Here is a 15,239-nt window from a genome sequence, read left to right on the forward strand (position 1 = left end):
ATGGCATTTACTCTGTGAAAAAACTGTTTGTAATTTCCCATTTCCGCAGGGAAATTCCACAGTGCTCTTTGGGTTGCACTATGTAGGATGCTACATCAGTGGATCAGGGCAGCTTCTAGCAGTCTGTGAATCCATTGCCCTAAATACAACAGCCACAGGAGATAAACAGATGTTCTTTACTTTGCTGATGCTGATCCTGAGTTTGTTGCGATTCACATCTGTCTCTTCCCAAACTTCAGCCTCATTGAAAGCGGTATTTGGAGCCTGACCAAGACCTTCTGCTGGCCGGCCTGACAGGATGGGAGGAGCATTCTCTTGATCACTCAGATGTTCACCCTGTAGGACGTCCTCCGTGTTCTCACGAAGCAAGTCCCCAGGTACCGGAGTGACATTAACCACCCTATGGAAGAGATGAGAAGAAAGGTAAAATTATTAGTACTGTAAGGAGGCCTACCACACTGTCCCACAGAAATTCCTTAGCAACTTTAGAGTATTACCAGGTTGAAAAAACAGACAGTCCAGCATTATCTCAGACATAACCTGAAATAGAACAGGAAGATTCAACCTAACACATAAAGACAGTGGGATGGATCAGTGAAAGCATCTCGGGACCCTCGATACACAGGCTGTAAACTTCTTCAGGATTGCCCATTACACAATATTTGTAGAAGAAACATCGCCTCTTTGATGCATGAGCAAATGAGGCTTAATAGGCCTTATAGCTTTTATCTTCTATGGTATTACTGAGGATTATTATTATCCCTTAACGTCAACCCCCTCAAAAAGTACCAAGACAGACAAGTGAACTAAGTCTTATCAACTTCCATTTGGACTCATTTCCATCTCTGAGCATGCAGCTCTGTGTACCTTTGCACCCTGTAAAGGTCAAGGAGATGTGTTCGAGGTGTGACCAGTGATGCTCTCTGCTGCGTTTAGCTTACTATCAATCACAAACCCACCCTACTGCAAGGCAAAAACTGCCTCACAGCAGGTGCTCACAGAAGCTCCAGCCATGTGTGCCATATAATATGCAAAATATACAAGCACATGGGTTCCATCCGTCCTGGCCAAAGGTCTCCAGACATCTCTTAATGTTACTCCAACCCACATAACCATCCCCAGTAGAAAATGTGTTTTCAGCACAGCAAGGGTTTGAAAATGAGTTCTACCACCTTAGATATATGTTAACACATATAAAATGAAATCAAGCGGTGGCTGCCATGCAGCTCCAACTTCCCAGGATCATAATGGCCTTGAAATCTTTCAAAAATTAACTCGTTACTGAGCTTGTTATCGAGGATGTCCATAGTCTGACTGGCACAACTGCAATACTCACCCAAACATGGCTGCTGTTTGCCTGGTGTTTTGTTGTGGTGGAGTAGAGGTGCTAGTGGACAGCAAAATATCTGTACCAGCCTTCTCCCAGTCAAAAGCTTCATTTTCAGTGATGCCTCTTTCTTTCATGCTGTTCTCGAAAACGGACATGATTAGCTGGAATAAATTTACAAAAACAATTTATGTTAAGTAGCTGAGGGTGGCTCTCACAAAAAATCTGAAGTATGAGCGTAAGGACCAAGTGCAGCTTATAATCTCCATCTTGCCTATGAAAGGTACCAAGGAATGAAAGCAAATGTCACAAAATCTTATTGGTTGTTTCTCAGGCTCGTTTTGGCTTGGAAATTGAAATTGCTTTAAATCTACAAAAGAAGCGCATGCAACATTTTGACACTAATTTGATGAAATCGTGCAGTTGGCTTGCTACTCTAGCTCTAAAGCCTTAACTTCAGCTCAGCTTTCCTGCATATTAGACATTTGCAGAATAGTACATTTGATATGTAGAGTTCAAGGGCTGCCAGAAGACATAAAAGCAACAGAAAAACACGGTCTTAGGATGCAGAATTGTTGCAGTGAGGATGCAGAATTGTTGCAGTGTCTGTCTCAAATACAGCTTGGTCAGGAGCCCTGTGATATGCACAAGGTGGCCTGCCACATTCGGCTGCGGAAGAAAATAAAACTGTAAAAGGGATGATACAATTTTCTTTATAAGATGGCAGGTACAAATGCTCATGCTGACATGGTTTATGCTTGTTGCTTTCTAAGAACAGATATTCTTCAGAAGAGAATGAAACTACGGGCAACAGTGCTCCATTCATCAACACATTACCCAGGGAAACCTGATGTTCTGCTGTCAAAGGGAAACTGGATGCTATAGGCCAACACAGCCATATGTAAGGTCCTGCATTGCTAATAAAATTATTCAGCTAAATAATGCAGAACCGAGAGGATTCAGCCTAAAGTCTATATGGAGAGAGAATATGACAAATACATTTGGCTTATGGCACAGAATTAGTACTAAGTTATAAATAAAAATTGCCCTATTTGTTTGCATTTATATTCCAGTTCTGTTTATCTGTTATCATCATGATCAGAAGGCCAGGAAAGCCTGCCACTTCCTACTACCTTCCACCAAACTGCATAAAATGTCTATTTGCAGCTTTCAGTTGAGCCATCTTTTCCCTCCTTTTTGTGACCTAGAATCCTAGAATTAGGTGCTCCACTCCTGCAGTGGCACTACATTTGATTAAAAGAATTTGCAGAGTTGACTGTCGGTCAGACCAAGGAACAGGTAACACATCTCCAGAGAGTGGATGTGACATGGCAGTGGTAGCAGCTTCTTTGATTTGAAAGGGAATTTTACTGTTGTGACAGTTTAATATGATAGGATTGCATTTCTGCTTGTTAGCCTCATATCACGATACTCTCACCTCTGACGGAAACAGGAGTTGTGCTGCTGCTGTTGGCAGGGAATTTCTTGCTCAAAACTGAATGCAAGTAACTAAAGGGTCACAATCTTGCTTTTAGTAAATGCATGTCTGGTATTTAGTAACATTAGATGGATCTTTTCTCATGAATTTGCCCAATTACTTATTGAATGCATAAGCTTTTGGACTACTTCTATGGCAAAGAACGCACCAATTATGTGAACTATCTTCCTTGCTCATTCAAACCTGCCACCTGCTAATTTCATTTGGCAGTTCCTCATTTCTGTATCAGAAGAAGCAGAAAACAATCATTCTCCATTCACTTCTTGCCATTCTGCCTTTGATTTTAAAGATGTCATGTACATGTCAGTCCTCTCCTTTTTTCAGAGTGTACTGTCCTAGTCTAATTGGTCTTTCCATATCTGGAAGTGAATCTATCTCTAGCCTCCTTGTTACCCTTCCCTACAACTCCTCTGATTTCAAGCTATCCTTTTTGAGGAACAGAACTACACATAGTACTTAAGAGTATGCTTCACACAGATTTACATGTAGTATAAGGATATTTTCTGTTTACTGTCTAATACTACTCTAATTATTCTTAGGATTATATTTGCTTTCTGACTGCTACTTTGGCAAAAATTATTGTCAAATATCTTTTAGAAATTAATATCCCCATATCCTCAAAAACTCCTTCCAAGAACTCCATATATTTGTAGACAGACCTCTTTACAAAAACCATACTGACTTCTGCTCATCAGATCATCCTCACCCACTAATCCCAGTCTTTATCACAGTTTCTGATTCTTTGTGATGTACATGTATGCGTCAGGGACCGGTATCTTCTGAAGCCATTTAAAAATTGGTACTGCTTCTGCCACCTTCTATTCCTTTGATACTGAAGCAGTCTGAAGAAGCCACATGCTAAAATTAGAAGTTTAGCTGTCTTATTCTTAGCATTCCTTCATGCCGCCAAGGACCCACTCAGTCAGAACAACTTGTGTTATTTTCTGCTATAACTTCTGTAATGCTTGCATTTAACTTCGCAGGCCATTTGGGATTTTACAGACCTCTACTGTATTCCCCACGGTGTCTTTTTTTGCAGGCTGAAGGATACTAGTGTCTTCAGCTGCCATTATTCTCAAGCTACTCTGTGGTCTTATTGAGCCTTCTTAGCTTTCTCTGAACCCTTTATACTTCTGATGAAAGGTCAAAGCTTTACAAGGAGGAAAGTGGAGTGGGAAACTGCACAGAGCAGTCCCAACAACAACCACTGCTCCCAGAAGTCATGCAAAGAGTTACTGGATCCTGTCTAGGGATCCTCTGCCTGCAGGCATAACATTATTAGAGACCAGAAGAGTTTCCACAGTCACTGCAAGCCTCCCATTCTGAGTTTCCTTCTGCTGGGCCCAAGAACAGCTAACTTGGCAGAGCTAGGAGGAAGATGACAAGAGATCCCTCAGTTACACAGGATGTCAGATAAAGAGCATAGCAACAGCCTTGGCAGGAGGTGCTACAGATCAAAAGATCTTTAAATTGCAAGGGACCTCAGGTGATCACCTAGTCCACACCCTACTCAAAGCAGGGCTTACCTTTAAGTCAGATCCAGTTTCAAAGTCAGATCAGCTTGCTCAATGCCCTGTCAAGTTATGTTCTGACCATCTCCAAGGATGGAGATCCCACTACTGTTTGACATCCTACTGGTAATAACGTTTTCTCATATAGCTAACTGCAATTTCCTTTGTTGCAGATTGTGTCAATTGCATCTCATCCTTTCACTGTGCACCTCAGAAGAGTCTAGCTCAGTCCTCCCTACAGGTAGCAGAAGGCAAAACCAGGATCTCCTCCGATTCTTCTCTTCTTAAGGCCAAAGAAACCCACTTCTCTCAGCCTCTCCCTTTATGGCATGTGTTCTAGCTTCCAGTGAGCTCACGCCAGTTTGTAGGTCTTTCTTGTACTGGACTCAGCTTTCCCAATGTGATTTAATAAGTGCTGAACAGAAGGGAATAATCACTTCCCTTATACTGCTGGCTATGCTCTTCCTAATACAGCCCAACATAGAGTAGCTTGCTTTGTCACAAGGACACTCTACTCTTTCATGGTCACTACTAAGCCATACAGGGTCTGCAGAAGCAGAGCTTCTCCCTAGCCAGTTAGTTGATTCCCAGCCTGTACTGTTTCATACATTTATTCCATCCCAAGTGCAGGACTTTGTACTTGCCTTTGCTGAACCTTATGAGGTTCCTGTAAGCCTGTCAAGGTCTCTCTGAATATCAGTACTACCCTTCAGCATACCATCTACTTCTTCCTAAACTGGTACCTTCTGTGAACTAGCTGAGAGTGTGCTCTGTCCCCCTTGTCCCATCATCTGGGTCCTTAATGAAGACACTGAACAGTATTAGATCCAGTACTGCTCCCTGAGAGATACCACTAGTGGCTAGCCACCAACTGAACTTTGCACTGCTGATCACAACCCTCTGACACCCATCAAACCCGACAATTTGCCACTGACCTTGTGGTCCACTTATTCAAACCGTCTCTTTCTAATCTGGCTACGAAGATATCATGAGAGACTGTGTAAAGTCAAGGTAGATAACTGCTCTTCTCTGCATTCATAGAAGTCACTTCCTCAAAAAAGGCTGGTCAGGTTGGTCAGGCATGCGCTGTCCTGGATAAATCCATGCTGCCTCTTCCCAGTACCCTTCTAATCTTTCATGTATGTGGACATGCTTTCCAAAAGTAGTTCTTTCATAATGAGCCCAGCTTCCCTCTTCAGCAAGAATATAATGCCCACCATACCTATGCCTGTATACACCACTCCATTAAGAATTTTTTAGTTTGCATACCGTTGCCCTAAGGGTAGATAGAGGCTGACTTGCCATATTTCTTGGCAGTAACAGACCTAGCTTTTTGGTGTCTGGACAGAACACAAAACCAAGAAGAGTGATTATGAAGCATGTGCATACATGAACAGTATTATCTCTTTCTCAAAAACTTAATGAGTATCTATTTGATGGGGTTTGAAGGTAGGCGAAGAGACTTCAGGGAAGACTGAGATCAGGTGATGAGGGAACATAGGAAAAGGTAGTAGATGACCAAGTAACATCTTCTCATAAGAATTCCTTGATGCAGGTGTATGTTCATCCATCCACCAGGTAAAAAAAAGTTATGTACACATTATTGTAACATAAAAATTAAGCTCAAATCATGTAGCTACCAGACAGGACTAATATCCAGTACACCCAAAAGGTCTACACCACATGCAGTCCTATGAAAGCAACCCATTACCACAATGCCTGTAGTTAGCCTCACTTGGAAAAGAGCTTCCAAGTCATAGGGAAGTTATGGTGGAAGACCAACAGTTTGGATAGGTCTCACTGGGACTTCCTCATATACATAGGAAGTGTTGGCCATTCTGGAACCCTGGAAGGTAACAGGAAAGGCACAAGGCAGTATATTTATTTCAGAGTAGCTGCACTGTACAGCAATCACTCCACCTCTCCAGGGTCCAGAAAGAGAAGGCAGGCAACTGCCACAGATGCATATCAAATCCTCTTCCCTGCCTATAGGGTAAGCGGAGATCCACAGCACCCCAGTGAGAAGAAATACGAATTTTCCCTCTGAAGGTTATCAGAGTCACAGAAGGATGTTATTGAAACAGGGACAGAGCATGGACTGGATCAGTTTTGCCCCTTTAGGGCTGTTCAGAATCCTGGGCTTCCTACTGGGTCAGATTTAACAACAGAAAGGGATAAGCAGTAAAGAAAATACATCGGATAAACCAAACTGTGACACAGCAGTGGGAACTAGGGAACCCCTGTGGTACCTTTTTCTCCTAGCACTGGACAAGGACTCAGTAGATGCAGGCTGGTGAGGGCATGGACAGTCAGGCCATGTGCCAGCTCTAGACCATGTCACATCAGCATATGTCAACTTCCAGAAGACAATGTGCAATTCCAACTCTTTGAGTATCAAAAACCAGTGGTGGAATAAAGAAGAGGCCCACCATGTTTCTCTATTAAAGATGTCAACGTTCATGAGGACATAAAGCTTAATTGCACATTTTGCAGTACCATACCACGTTTTGGGCTGATGAGACAATCAATCTCCCTGAACGAGAGAGAAGCTGCCAACTGTGCAGAAATCACCCATTAAGCTGTCACGGTACATCTTGTCAAATGCCTTCTCCTGGCCAAGGTTCAGGAAATTAATCACAGTCAATTCTGAAATACCATGTGAAAGAGGTCCCAAACCAGTTATGGATTGTCTAGATGCTCCAGCCTTGAATTCTTCAAGGCTCATCTAGGAAGATGGAATCTTTTAGCACAAACTTCAGGCACAGTCAGTTGCTCTTGCTCAAGTTTCTAAACTGCACTGTAATCCCGAACACAGTATTGAAGAATAAATATTAGGCATACCTCTTAAGCAGTAGGGGTCCCCTTTTTACAAGGGAAGGCTCCTGATATGTGTGTGTAAGCTCTAGAGGGATGCCTGGGGACAAAATACTAAGCCTATGATGGAAGACTTCCAATAACTTGGCCAGCATGAGAGAGTTTAAACTGGCACTTGTTGTTCACAGGGCGTCTTTCACAAATGCTCCAACAGTAGCTGGTATTGACTGGATCTGAAAGGAAAAGGCCCATGTACAAAGCTCTTACCTTCCCACATCTGCTCTGGATGTGTACAGAACAGCCACTCTCTTATACAATCACAGGTAACGTGATCACTTTTTCTTGGGTGAAATGCAATTCACAATCCACCAGCTGAGGGAATTTGGTGGGCTCCCAGGCAAAGGCACCCCAATTTCTATAATCTTCCAGGACCAAAGGTCTTTTCTTTTCTGATACACACTGCAAAAAGATGGATCTCTGGGGAGAACAGCCAGCCACCTCCCCAACCATACCTGAAACTATCCCTCTACCCAGCATGCAGCTACAGTAGAAAAGATTTTCATGCACCTTTCTCACATCCTATCTTCACTATACCAGGGAGAAGGCATGTCTCTCTTGCTGTCAAATGAGTCAGAAAACCCAAAAATGTTGCTCTAATGCCCACATCGTCCTGTTGTGAAAGTGCTAAAAGTCTAATCCTAACCATGAACCGATACTGACAATGATCCATTAAAGGATCAGGCTTGGTATCATAGGCCATGAGCCAAAGAAGTGCAAACCCACAAGGTATAAGTAAGATCCATCACATGACAGCTCAACTCTGTTTTATTCTACCATGATTTTCTTCACCTATGCCTACGCAAAGCTTGTGCCATCTATCCATCAGAGATTAGTGGTCTCCAGTAACACTTAGTCTTCAGTTACAGCCTGGCATATCTCTCTTCTGACATGATCTCAGGGGCTCAGAACTGTGATAAAATCGCTACTCAACATGAAGTGCGCTTAGGAGGATCTAAAAATGGCAAGTGAAGGCAGATAACACTTTTTGATGGCTTGGGGCCATAGATGTCAATAGTTAAGAACTAGATACTTCCCATGGAGCTAGAGCCCCAGTCTGTGACCAAGTATGATCTTGGCAACCTTCACTGCCATGAGAAGTAGGTCCAGGAAGAACAGGTTCACCATCCCATCAGCTTTTGGGCCCAGCTAAGATCACTGGCTGAGTAAGAGTGAATCTGCTGCGGACACACAATGGAGTAATCCCTTTTCCCCCCAAGGCAGGTGACTACTTGGATGCTGCAGAGCAACAGCTGTAGTCCTGAGTGTTAGCAATGTTATTTGCATGTGTTAGGGATGATATGATCTTCCCAGTCAGAGCTGGTAAGGGAAAAGACAGTAGTGATTACTTAATTGAGGCAAATGAGAGATAATCATGATAGCTAACAAGTGCAAAAAAGAATAAAACAATCACATGGGGCAAAGATCTGAGTAGGAGAATTGCAAAACTATGAGACAGAGGAGAGAATTTACAAACAGACAGAAAAAGCCATAAGGTCCTCATTTGTTTGGTTTGGGGTTTTTTTGTTTTTTTTCTTTAAGCAACAATACAGAGAGGGAAGGGTGTAGGGGGGAAGTCACGGGGTCACTGCAATGATGTATCTGCATTGCCTTCCACCCCTAAAACTTTTTTCCTGTGACAGTGATAAAACAAGTCTGAAGACAGATGCAGTTGCTTTTTCCTTCATGCAACAGTTAATGTGCGCCACACAATGGTGGTGACTGAAATAGACCTATTTCACCCCTCTCCCTTTCCCATCCTTCAAACTAGCATATCTTAGATGGACAATCCCAGACGCTGATGGTGGCAGAGCTCAAGGAAAAGATTGCAAACTTCAGGGCATGGACCACTTGGAGCAAGGAGGACAGCAGCAGTGGCCAGTCCCCTATTTCCTGTCCCCATTTACAAAGGAGCAAGAAAGGAGGGGCTGACCCAGTATGTCTCTTCTTACATTCATGTCTGGCCTCTTTCTAAAGCCAAAAGCATCCTATGATATCCAGCACCCTGCAAAGCCAGAAGACACACATCAGGAGAAGTTAGAGAGATAATACATCAGAATTTAGACAGCGAGGGAGGAGGGAGCAGTCAGAATGGTCTTATTATCAGATGCTCACATGCAGCGTTTATGCATCATTCCCCACTTCAAAATGATGGAGATGGGAGAGGAAGGATTTTACCAAACTTCATGCTACTGCAAAAGAAGCCAAAGCTTTACTTGGTACATGGAGATGGGAGCACTCAAAACTGCATTGCCACTGGATAAACTAGAATATTAGAAAGTCTTAGGAATAGAATAGAACATCATAACTGCAGTTTATCACTTCATGGGCTACATACATCTTGAATGTGCAATGCTGGCAAGTTCCCACCTCACAAAGGCACAATCGGACACAGTTCAGAGGAGGACACAAACTAAGGGTGTGGAAAGGTTTCCTGATGGGAAAAAGCAAGTAAGTAGACTAGGATCCTTCACTCTGGGCAAAAGAGTAACTGAAGAGCAACACCATGGCAGTCTGTAAGATTCTGTGTAGCTGGGAAGCTGGAGAGGCGCTAGGGACCAGCGATCACAGTTATGTCCAAGATGTAAGGGGCATTAAATAAGGCTGGCAGGTGGCAAGTTTAGAACAAACAGAAGAAAGTATTTCTTCTCACAGCAAGCACTTAAGTTGTGGTGCCTTCCTGTCACATGGTGGATGCCAGAGGTTTATATGAATTCAGGAGGAGACGGACAAGTTCATGGAAGACAAATTCATTGAGGGCTATGAAATACAGAGACTTTTTTTGGTTTAGGAGATTCTTGAGCCTCAAGGATCCTTGATTCTTGAGCTTTGAGAGTTTTCTGGGGAAATGTCACTGAATGCTCATTCTTTTATAATCTTCCCACAGCCAACACTGTTGGAGACCTGCTACTAGGCCAGACAAACCTTTTCTCCAGCCCAGTGAAGCTGCCATTTCATTCTAATTTCTCTCAAAGAGGAGAACTCTGAGGTCGACTAGAGGAGGGTAGCTATATGAAACACCAAACCTGTCCAGCTACAGGACCACATTCAGAGTCATAATCCTCACCTGGTGATTAGCATACATCTTAAATTTAAATATATTAAAGAGCTAAGAAGGAAAATGGTGAACTGTAACTTCAAATTATACTCGTATGTTTTATTCTGTTTCCTTATTTCTAATCTTGTCATTCCAATTTTTAAATAAACTATGACTTTATATATTAGTAGATATACTTCTCCATTTTCCTTAATTTCCCTGACAGTCTGGTACTGGTGATAAATTCAGATGCCATCTGATATACTTTTTAATCTTTCACAGTAATAAATTCAGATAAATCAGTATTAAGACATCTCTGGAGCCGAGATGTTTGGAGAGTTTGCTGGCTGGAATAGGCCTCCAAGTCAAGCTATGAGAATCAGTGTTTGGTGGCAAGCTGCAGGTGCCAGAATTTTGTGGGGAGTTCCCTTTTGGAGGGTTCTTCCCAGGGCTGCACCTGCAAGAAACTGAAGGCAAAAAGGCAATTCACAGCTTCAGACAAATCCCCTACTGTGAAAGAGCTGTTTGTGATTAGTACTGCACTAAATTTGTCTGGAAACATCTTCTTTCATTTCTATCTCCAGGATGGCTTTTCAGTAACGTTAGGGCACAATTATTTCAAACTTGAATAGAATATAGAAGGATGTAGGTTCAAAAAGAGCTTTGGAGATCTCTAATTCAACCATCTGCTCAAACCAGGGCTAACTGCAAAGTCAGATCAGGTTCCTCATCCAGTTGACTTCTGGAAACCCCCAAGGATGGAAATTCCACCGCTTTTCTAGGTACCTGTTCTGTACGTCAGAACCCTCATTCTGATTTTCGTCCCCCTAGATTTAGTCACAATTTTCCCTGCTGCCTCTAAGAAAAGTCTGCCTGTATTCTCCCCACAACCATCCTTGAGGCAGTGGCAGACAACAATCAGATCCTCTCTTTGACTTTTCTTCTCCAGGCTAAACAAATCCAGCTGGCTCAGCATCTCCTCAGTCCGCCTCCATCCCTCTATAGCTGTCCCCTCCTAGTGACAAAATGTTATTTTTCTACTGTACTATCCAGAAAGTATTTGCCCCTTTTTTTTTTTTTTTTTAAAGCATTGTGGTTGCTATGCTGCAACACATACGTGGCTAAAATACAAAAGCACTATTGGAGAGAGTTTGCTGGAACACCCTCCACCCTCCTACCATTTTCCCACACATTTGATGCACTATCAACAGGAGCAGGCACTCATAAAAGACTGCACAGACCTGCTGATAAAATGTGGTTTTTATCACTCTAGTTTTAATTTACAGAGAAAAATGCTGTGATAAAAGAGGGACATGGAATCAAGTTGCCTCAGTTATATTGTGTTAGTTGAGCTACAGTAACTGATCACATATATGCTGATAGCAAACAGTGAATGGGAGAAAACAATATGTTAAGATGATTATTAAAGAAAGATAAAATAATAGCTAACGCTCGTATGAGTCTGGAAGAAAACAAAGGGGTTGGTGTGCACTGTTGAGTTGTTGGCGTAGGCTCTTTGCAGACTTTGGCAAGCTGTGCTAAAATTCCATCACATTTGGAGTATCCCAAACCTTTTGCGTTTTAATGAAAGCCAGAGGTAGTCTGTTTGGGAAGAGCTTTCTGGTCTGGAGCACAGGATTATTTTGCACAGGGTTGTGGAAGGAGAAGAAAAAGCTTTTGAGGTGTTGAAGAACTGTGCAGTCCAAACTTTTTCTCCTGGCCCTGGGAAAGGTATTCTTCAGCCAGATATGAACACATGCATGAAGATGTTAGAAAATCCAAATGCCAATCCAGAGTGCCATGCATCAGACTGGTAACAAAGAAAGGCTCCTACCTGATAGTCTGGCTTGGTGAAGTAGTCCAGGCTTGCAATATGATCCAGAAAAAGGTGGAACTCTGAAGGCATGTGTTTTAGCAGCATTCGGTGTTCATACTTTTCTTTTATCATGCCAACCTGCTCCTGGAAAAAAGAAAATCTCTCAGAACCAAGAATCTCTTCTATTGCTTCATATTCATATAGTCTTATCATTCCTGGAATACCATCTAGCCTTATTGTTCCCAGAACACAGCCTCTTGGTGTCCCTAGCAAAGCGAGGTTGATCATGGCTGGCAAAGGTCGAAGGGGAATCCTGAGTCAGAAACACACTTCAGAAGCTGTCCCTTTAGCAGAGCCTTCTGCACAGGTGATCTATTTCTTACCAAGGATTTTATTCTCTAGCACAAAGTATTTCCAAGACAACATGAACAGTTAGCTTTATTCTGTTTAACTTTCCAGTTGTAATTCCCATTTGGCTTGTTTGGCATGGCAAAGCATTATCTTCCTGCCTTTCTAGAGGCTCTGTTTATTTGTCAAAAAAACAGCCCAGCCTTTCCACTTTTGTTGTTTGCTTTGCAAGAACAAAGTCACTTGATCAAATATGATTAGCAACATGCACAAGAATATGTCTAGCTACTCCAAATAAGACAAGCTCCACACTGTCAGAACACACAAAAGCATCTTGCAGCAAGATCTGATGAAAAGCAGGCTCTGGCTTTACTTCAACAAAAAGCTGCACTGAGCTGCATGAGGAATAATTAGAGTCATAATAAAAAAAATGAAGCAACCTGTCTTAAGCACAGACACTAGGTTTCCTACCTTATCTTTGATCTTTCGCCATGGAAGCTGACCAACCGCAAACTCCACCAACATGTAAAAGAGGGACCACAGATCATCATGCCTACCCATCTCCTGGAGAGAGAAAAAAAAAAAAAAAAGAAAAAAAAGAGATCAAGACTCAGGAGCAAAGCTCAGTAGTCCAGGTGTGCTACCTCATTTTAAAAAGCAGGAAGAGAAGTCATACTTCCCTTTCAATGATTAAAGAAGCCAGATTAAAGACTAAAGATGCAAAATTAAACTTTTATTAAACTTGGCAATGTCAATACAGTCATAATCCCATTTGTTTTCCTTTTTGTGAATATGTTAGGGAAGAGTTTTTTATCTATACAACAAAGCACAAGTTTTCCATAGGGCTCTCCCTCATCGAGTATACAGGAGTGGAATATTTATCAATGGGATGTTAAAAAAATCTAGATTAAGGAAAAAAACAAGGCTGTGTGTAGAAAGTCTTTTTTATTATTATTTTTATGCTAAATATCATTCAAACTCTTTGACAAGACAGCATTTACTCAAGGGCTTTTGGAAAACACTCATCATCAAACACCTCAACAATTTACAGATTTATAACATTTGCACATACCACTCTCCTCCTGGCCTAGCAAATGGGAAATTAAAACATGGGGATTAAGGCTGAAATTGTCAAAGCACATGAAGTCATTTTTGGTGCTCAACATCCAATGTCTAGAACATGATTTCTCAGAATAGCATGCATTATATAGCAATTTTGTTTGTCTAAATATACCTTCAGCTGATGCAAGCTACAGCTGGCACTATTCAGCTCTTCCAAAATTATACCTCAGGTTTCTCAGTGTCTCCCAGGAAATAGAACGAATTCATGACAGCATTCAATCGCCCTCCCCACATCACACTTTCTACCTGCAGACAAAAAAATAAAAAAACTTGAAACTTCCTCATGTGTAATAGGTCATCCTACAGACTCATCCCAAATAAGGCCAGAAACCTGGAGATAATGCAGGAGGGCTGATAGTTTCCATCTGGAAAGCACTTAGCAGCAGAAACAGAGGACTTACAGTTTACTGTCTACACAGGAACGTTACTGAAATATGACAAATGATTGTTTTGAGAAGAATGCTGGATGAGACTTCTGGAAGTATTTAGAATGAAACAGGCCAGACACTATGTAAATAATGGCTCTTTTCAGGGAAAAATAAACCTAGCTTTCACTAGGTGGCTTTTCACCTGACAGCATGATGTTAATATTAAAAATTCCAGGTAGATAATGGATTTGGGGACCTGGCAGTTGGTAAATCACAGCCAAGTTCTGCAAGAAGCTAGCAGCCTGGCACTTAACCTGATTTCCACTTTAGTGTCTCTTTTTTTTTTTTTTTTTTTTTTTTGCTTAAAAAGTGTCTGATAACGCAATAATTACAATTATTAAGGGTGCCAACTAGAGAGGATCCAATAGCTGAATCATAATTTTGATTTTACAGTCAGCCTTGACTACCTAATGGAATTCATCTGATATGCTAACTTCCGTAGGTAACAAACCAGAACTCACGCCTCTGACTCCTCTGCTCCGGAAAACAGGTTTCTGAGGTGAAATAACCTTATTGTTAATTCCTTATAACGCAGAAATACTCACTCTGTTTTTGTGTGCATTCACCGAAGCATAGCGGACGGTTCCTCGAAAACCAGCAACATTGCGAGGCTGAAGGGAGACAACAGAAAATCTCAGAGGCAGAGCAGATTACTAAATCCCCTGTGCAGCTAAGTCCTGAGAACTTCTCATCTATACTAGTATTTTGTATGTAACTAAGGCATACAAAGCTCTTACTGCCTTCATCTGCTCTAGCAGCCAGCTACACAGACAGCATTCTCCAATTCTGCATTTCCAGAAAAGCTTATTTTACAGAGAGGGCAAGGTGGTTACAGTGCTAAGTTAGAATAGCAATAGTCTAGGCATAGAGCTAAGAACATTATACAAGATAGTATTTTCCTTTTTAAACTCCAGGTCAAGGGAAAAGCTAGTAAAGAAGCGCAGGTGCAAAACTGAGTCATGAATAACAAAAGCTAAGCAAAGCCTGAGGGCAGCCTGGTCAGGACAAGAACAGGGATCCCCACTCTGACACAGGGCAGATGGCCATACTCATTTGCTGACAGTGCTTGTCAACATCCTCTGTAAGACTTAAACAAATTAAGAACCTCTGACTTTCACAGTTCTTGCTTTTTCCCTAGATTCTTCCCAGTATATCCTAAGCCGTATATCTATTTTCTCTTTCTCTGATTCTCTTGTTCTTCGCATCCTCAGGAAGTGAAGGCTTGATATAGTGGCCTTAGGAAGAAGGCAGTCCTATGACTATTCCTCTGAGCTGGAGGCT

General features: G+C 41.9%; 1 protein-coding gene across 1 annotated transcript in view; it reads right to left on the bottom strand.

Annotated features, from left to right (window-relative positions):
* Nucleotides 1-15,239, bottom strand: part of TTBK1 (tau tubulin kinase 1) — a 97,837-nt gene that overhangs the window by 37,251 nt on the left and 45,347 nt on the right. The window contains exons 6-10 of the mRNA XM_035897066.1: nt 14,504-14,569; nt 12,880-12,972; nt 12,079-12,204; nt 1,337-1,491; nt 181-400 (exon numbers count right to left, since the gene is read on the bottom strand). Coding sequence (XP_035752959.1) covers nt 181-400; nt 1,337-1,491; nt 12,079-12,204; nt 12,880-12,972; nt 14,504-14,569 — 660 coding nt within the window. The remainder of the gene's footprint in view (nt 1-180; nt 401-1,336; nt 1,492-12,078; nt 12,205-12,879; nt 12,973-14,503; nt 14,570-15,239) is intronic.

This window comes from Egretta garzetta, unplaced genomic scaffold, assembly GCF_000687185.1.
Source record: "Egretta garzetta isolate BGI_Z169 unplaced genomic scaffold, ASM68718v1 scaffold17, whole genome shotgun sequence".
In the NCBI taxonomy this organism is placed as follows: domain Eukaryota; kingdom Metazoa; phylum Chordata; class Aves; order Pelecaniformes; family Ardeidae; genus Egretta; species Egretta garzetta.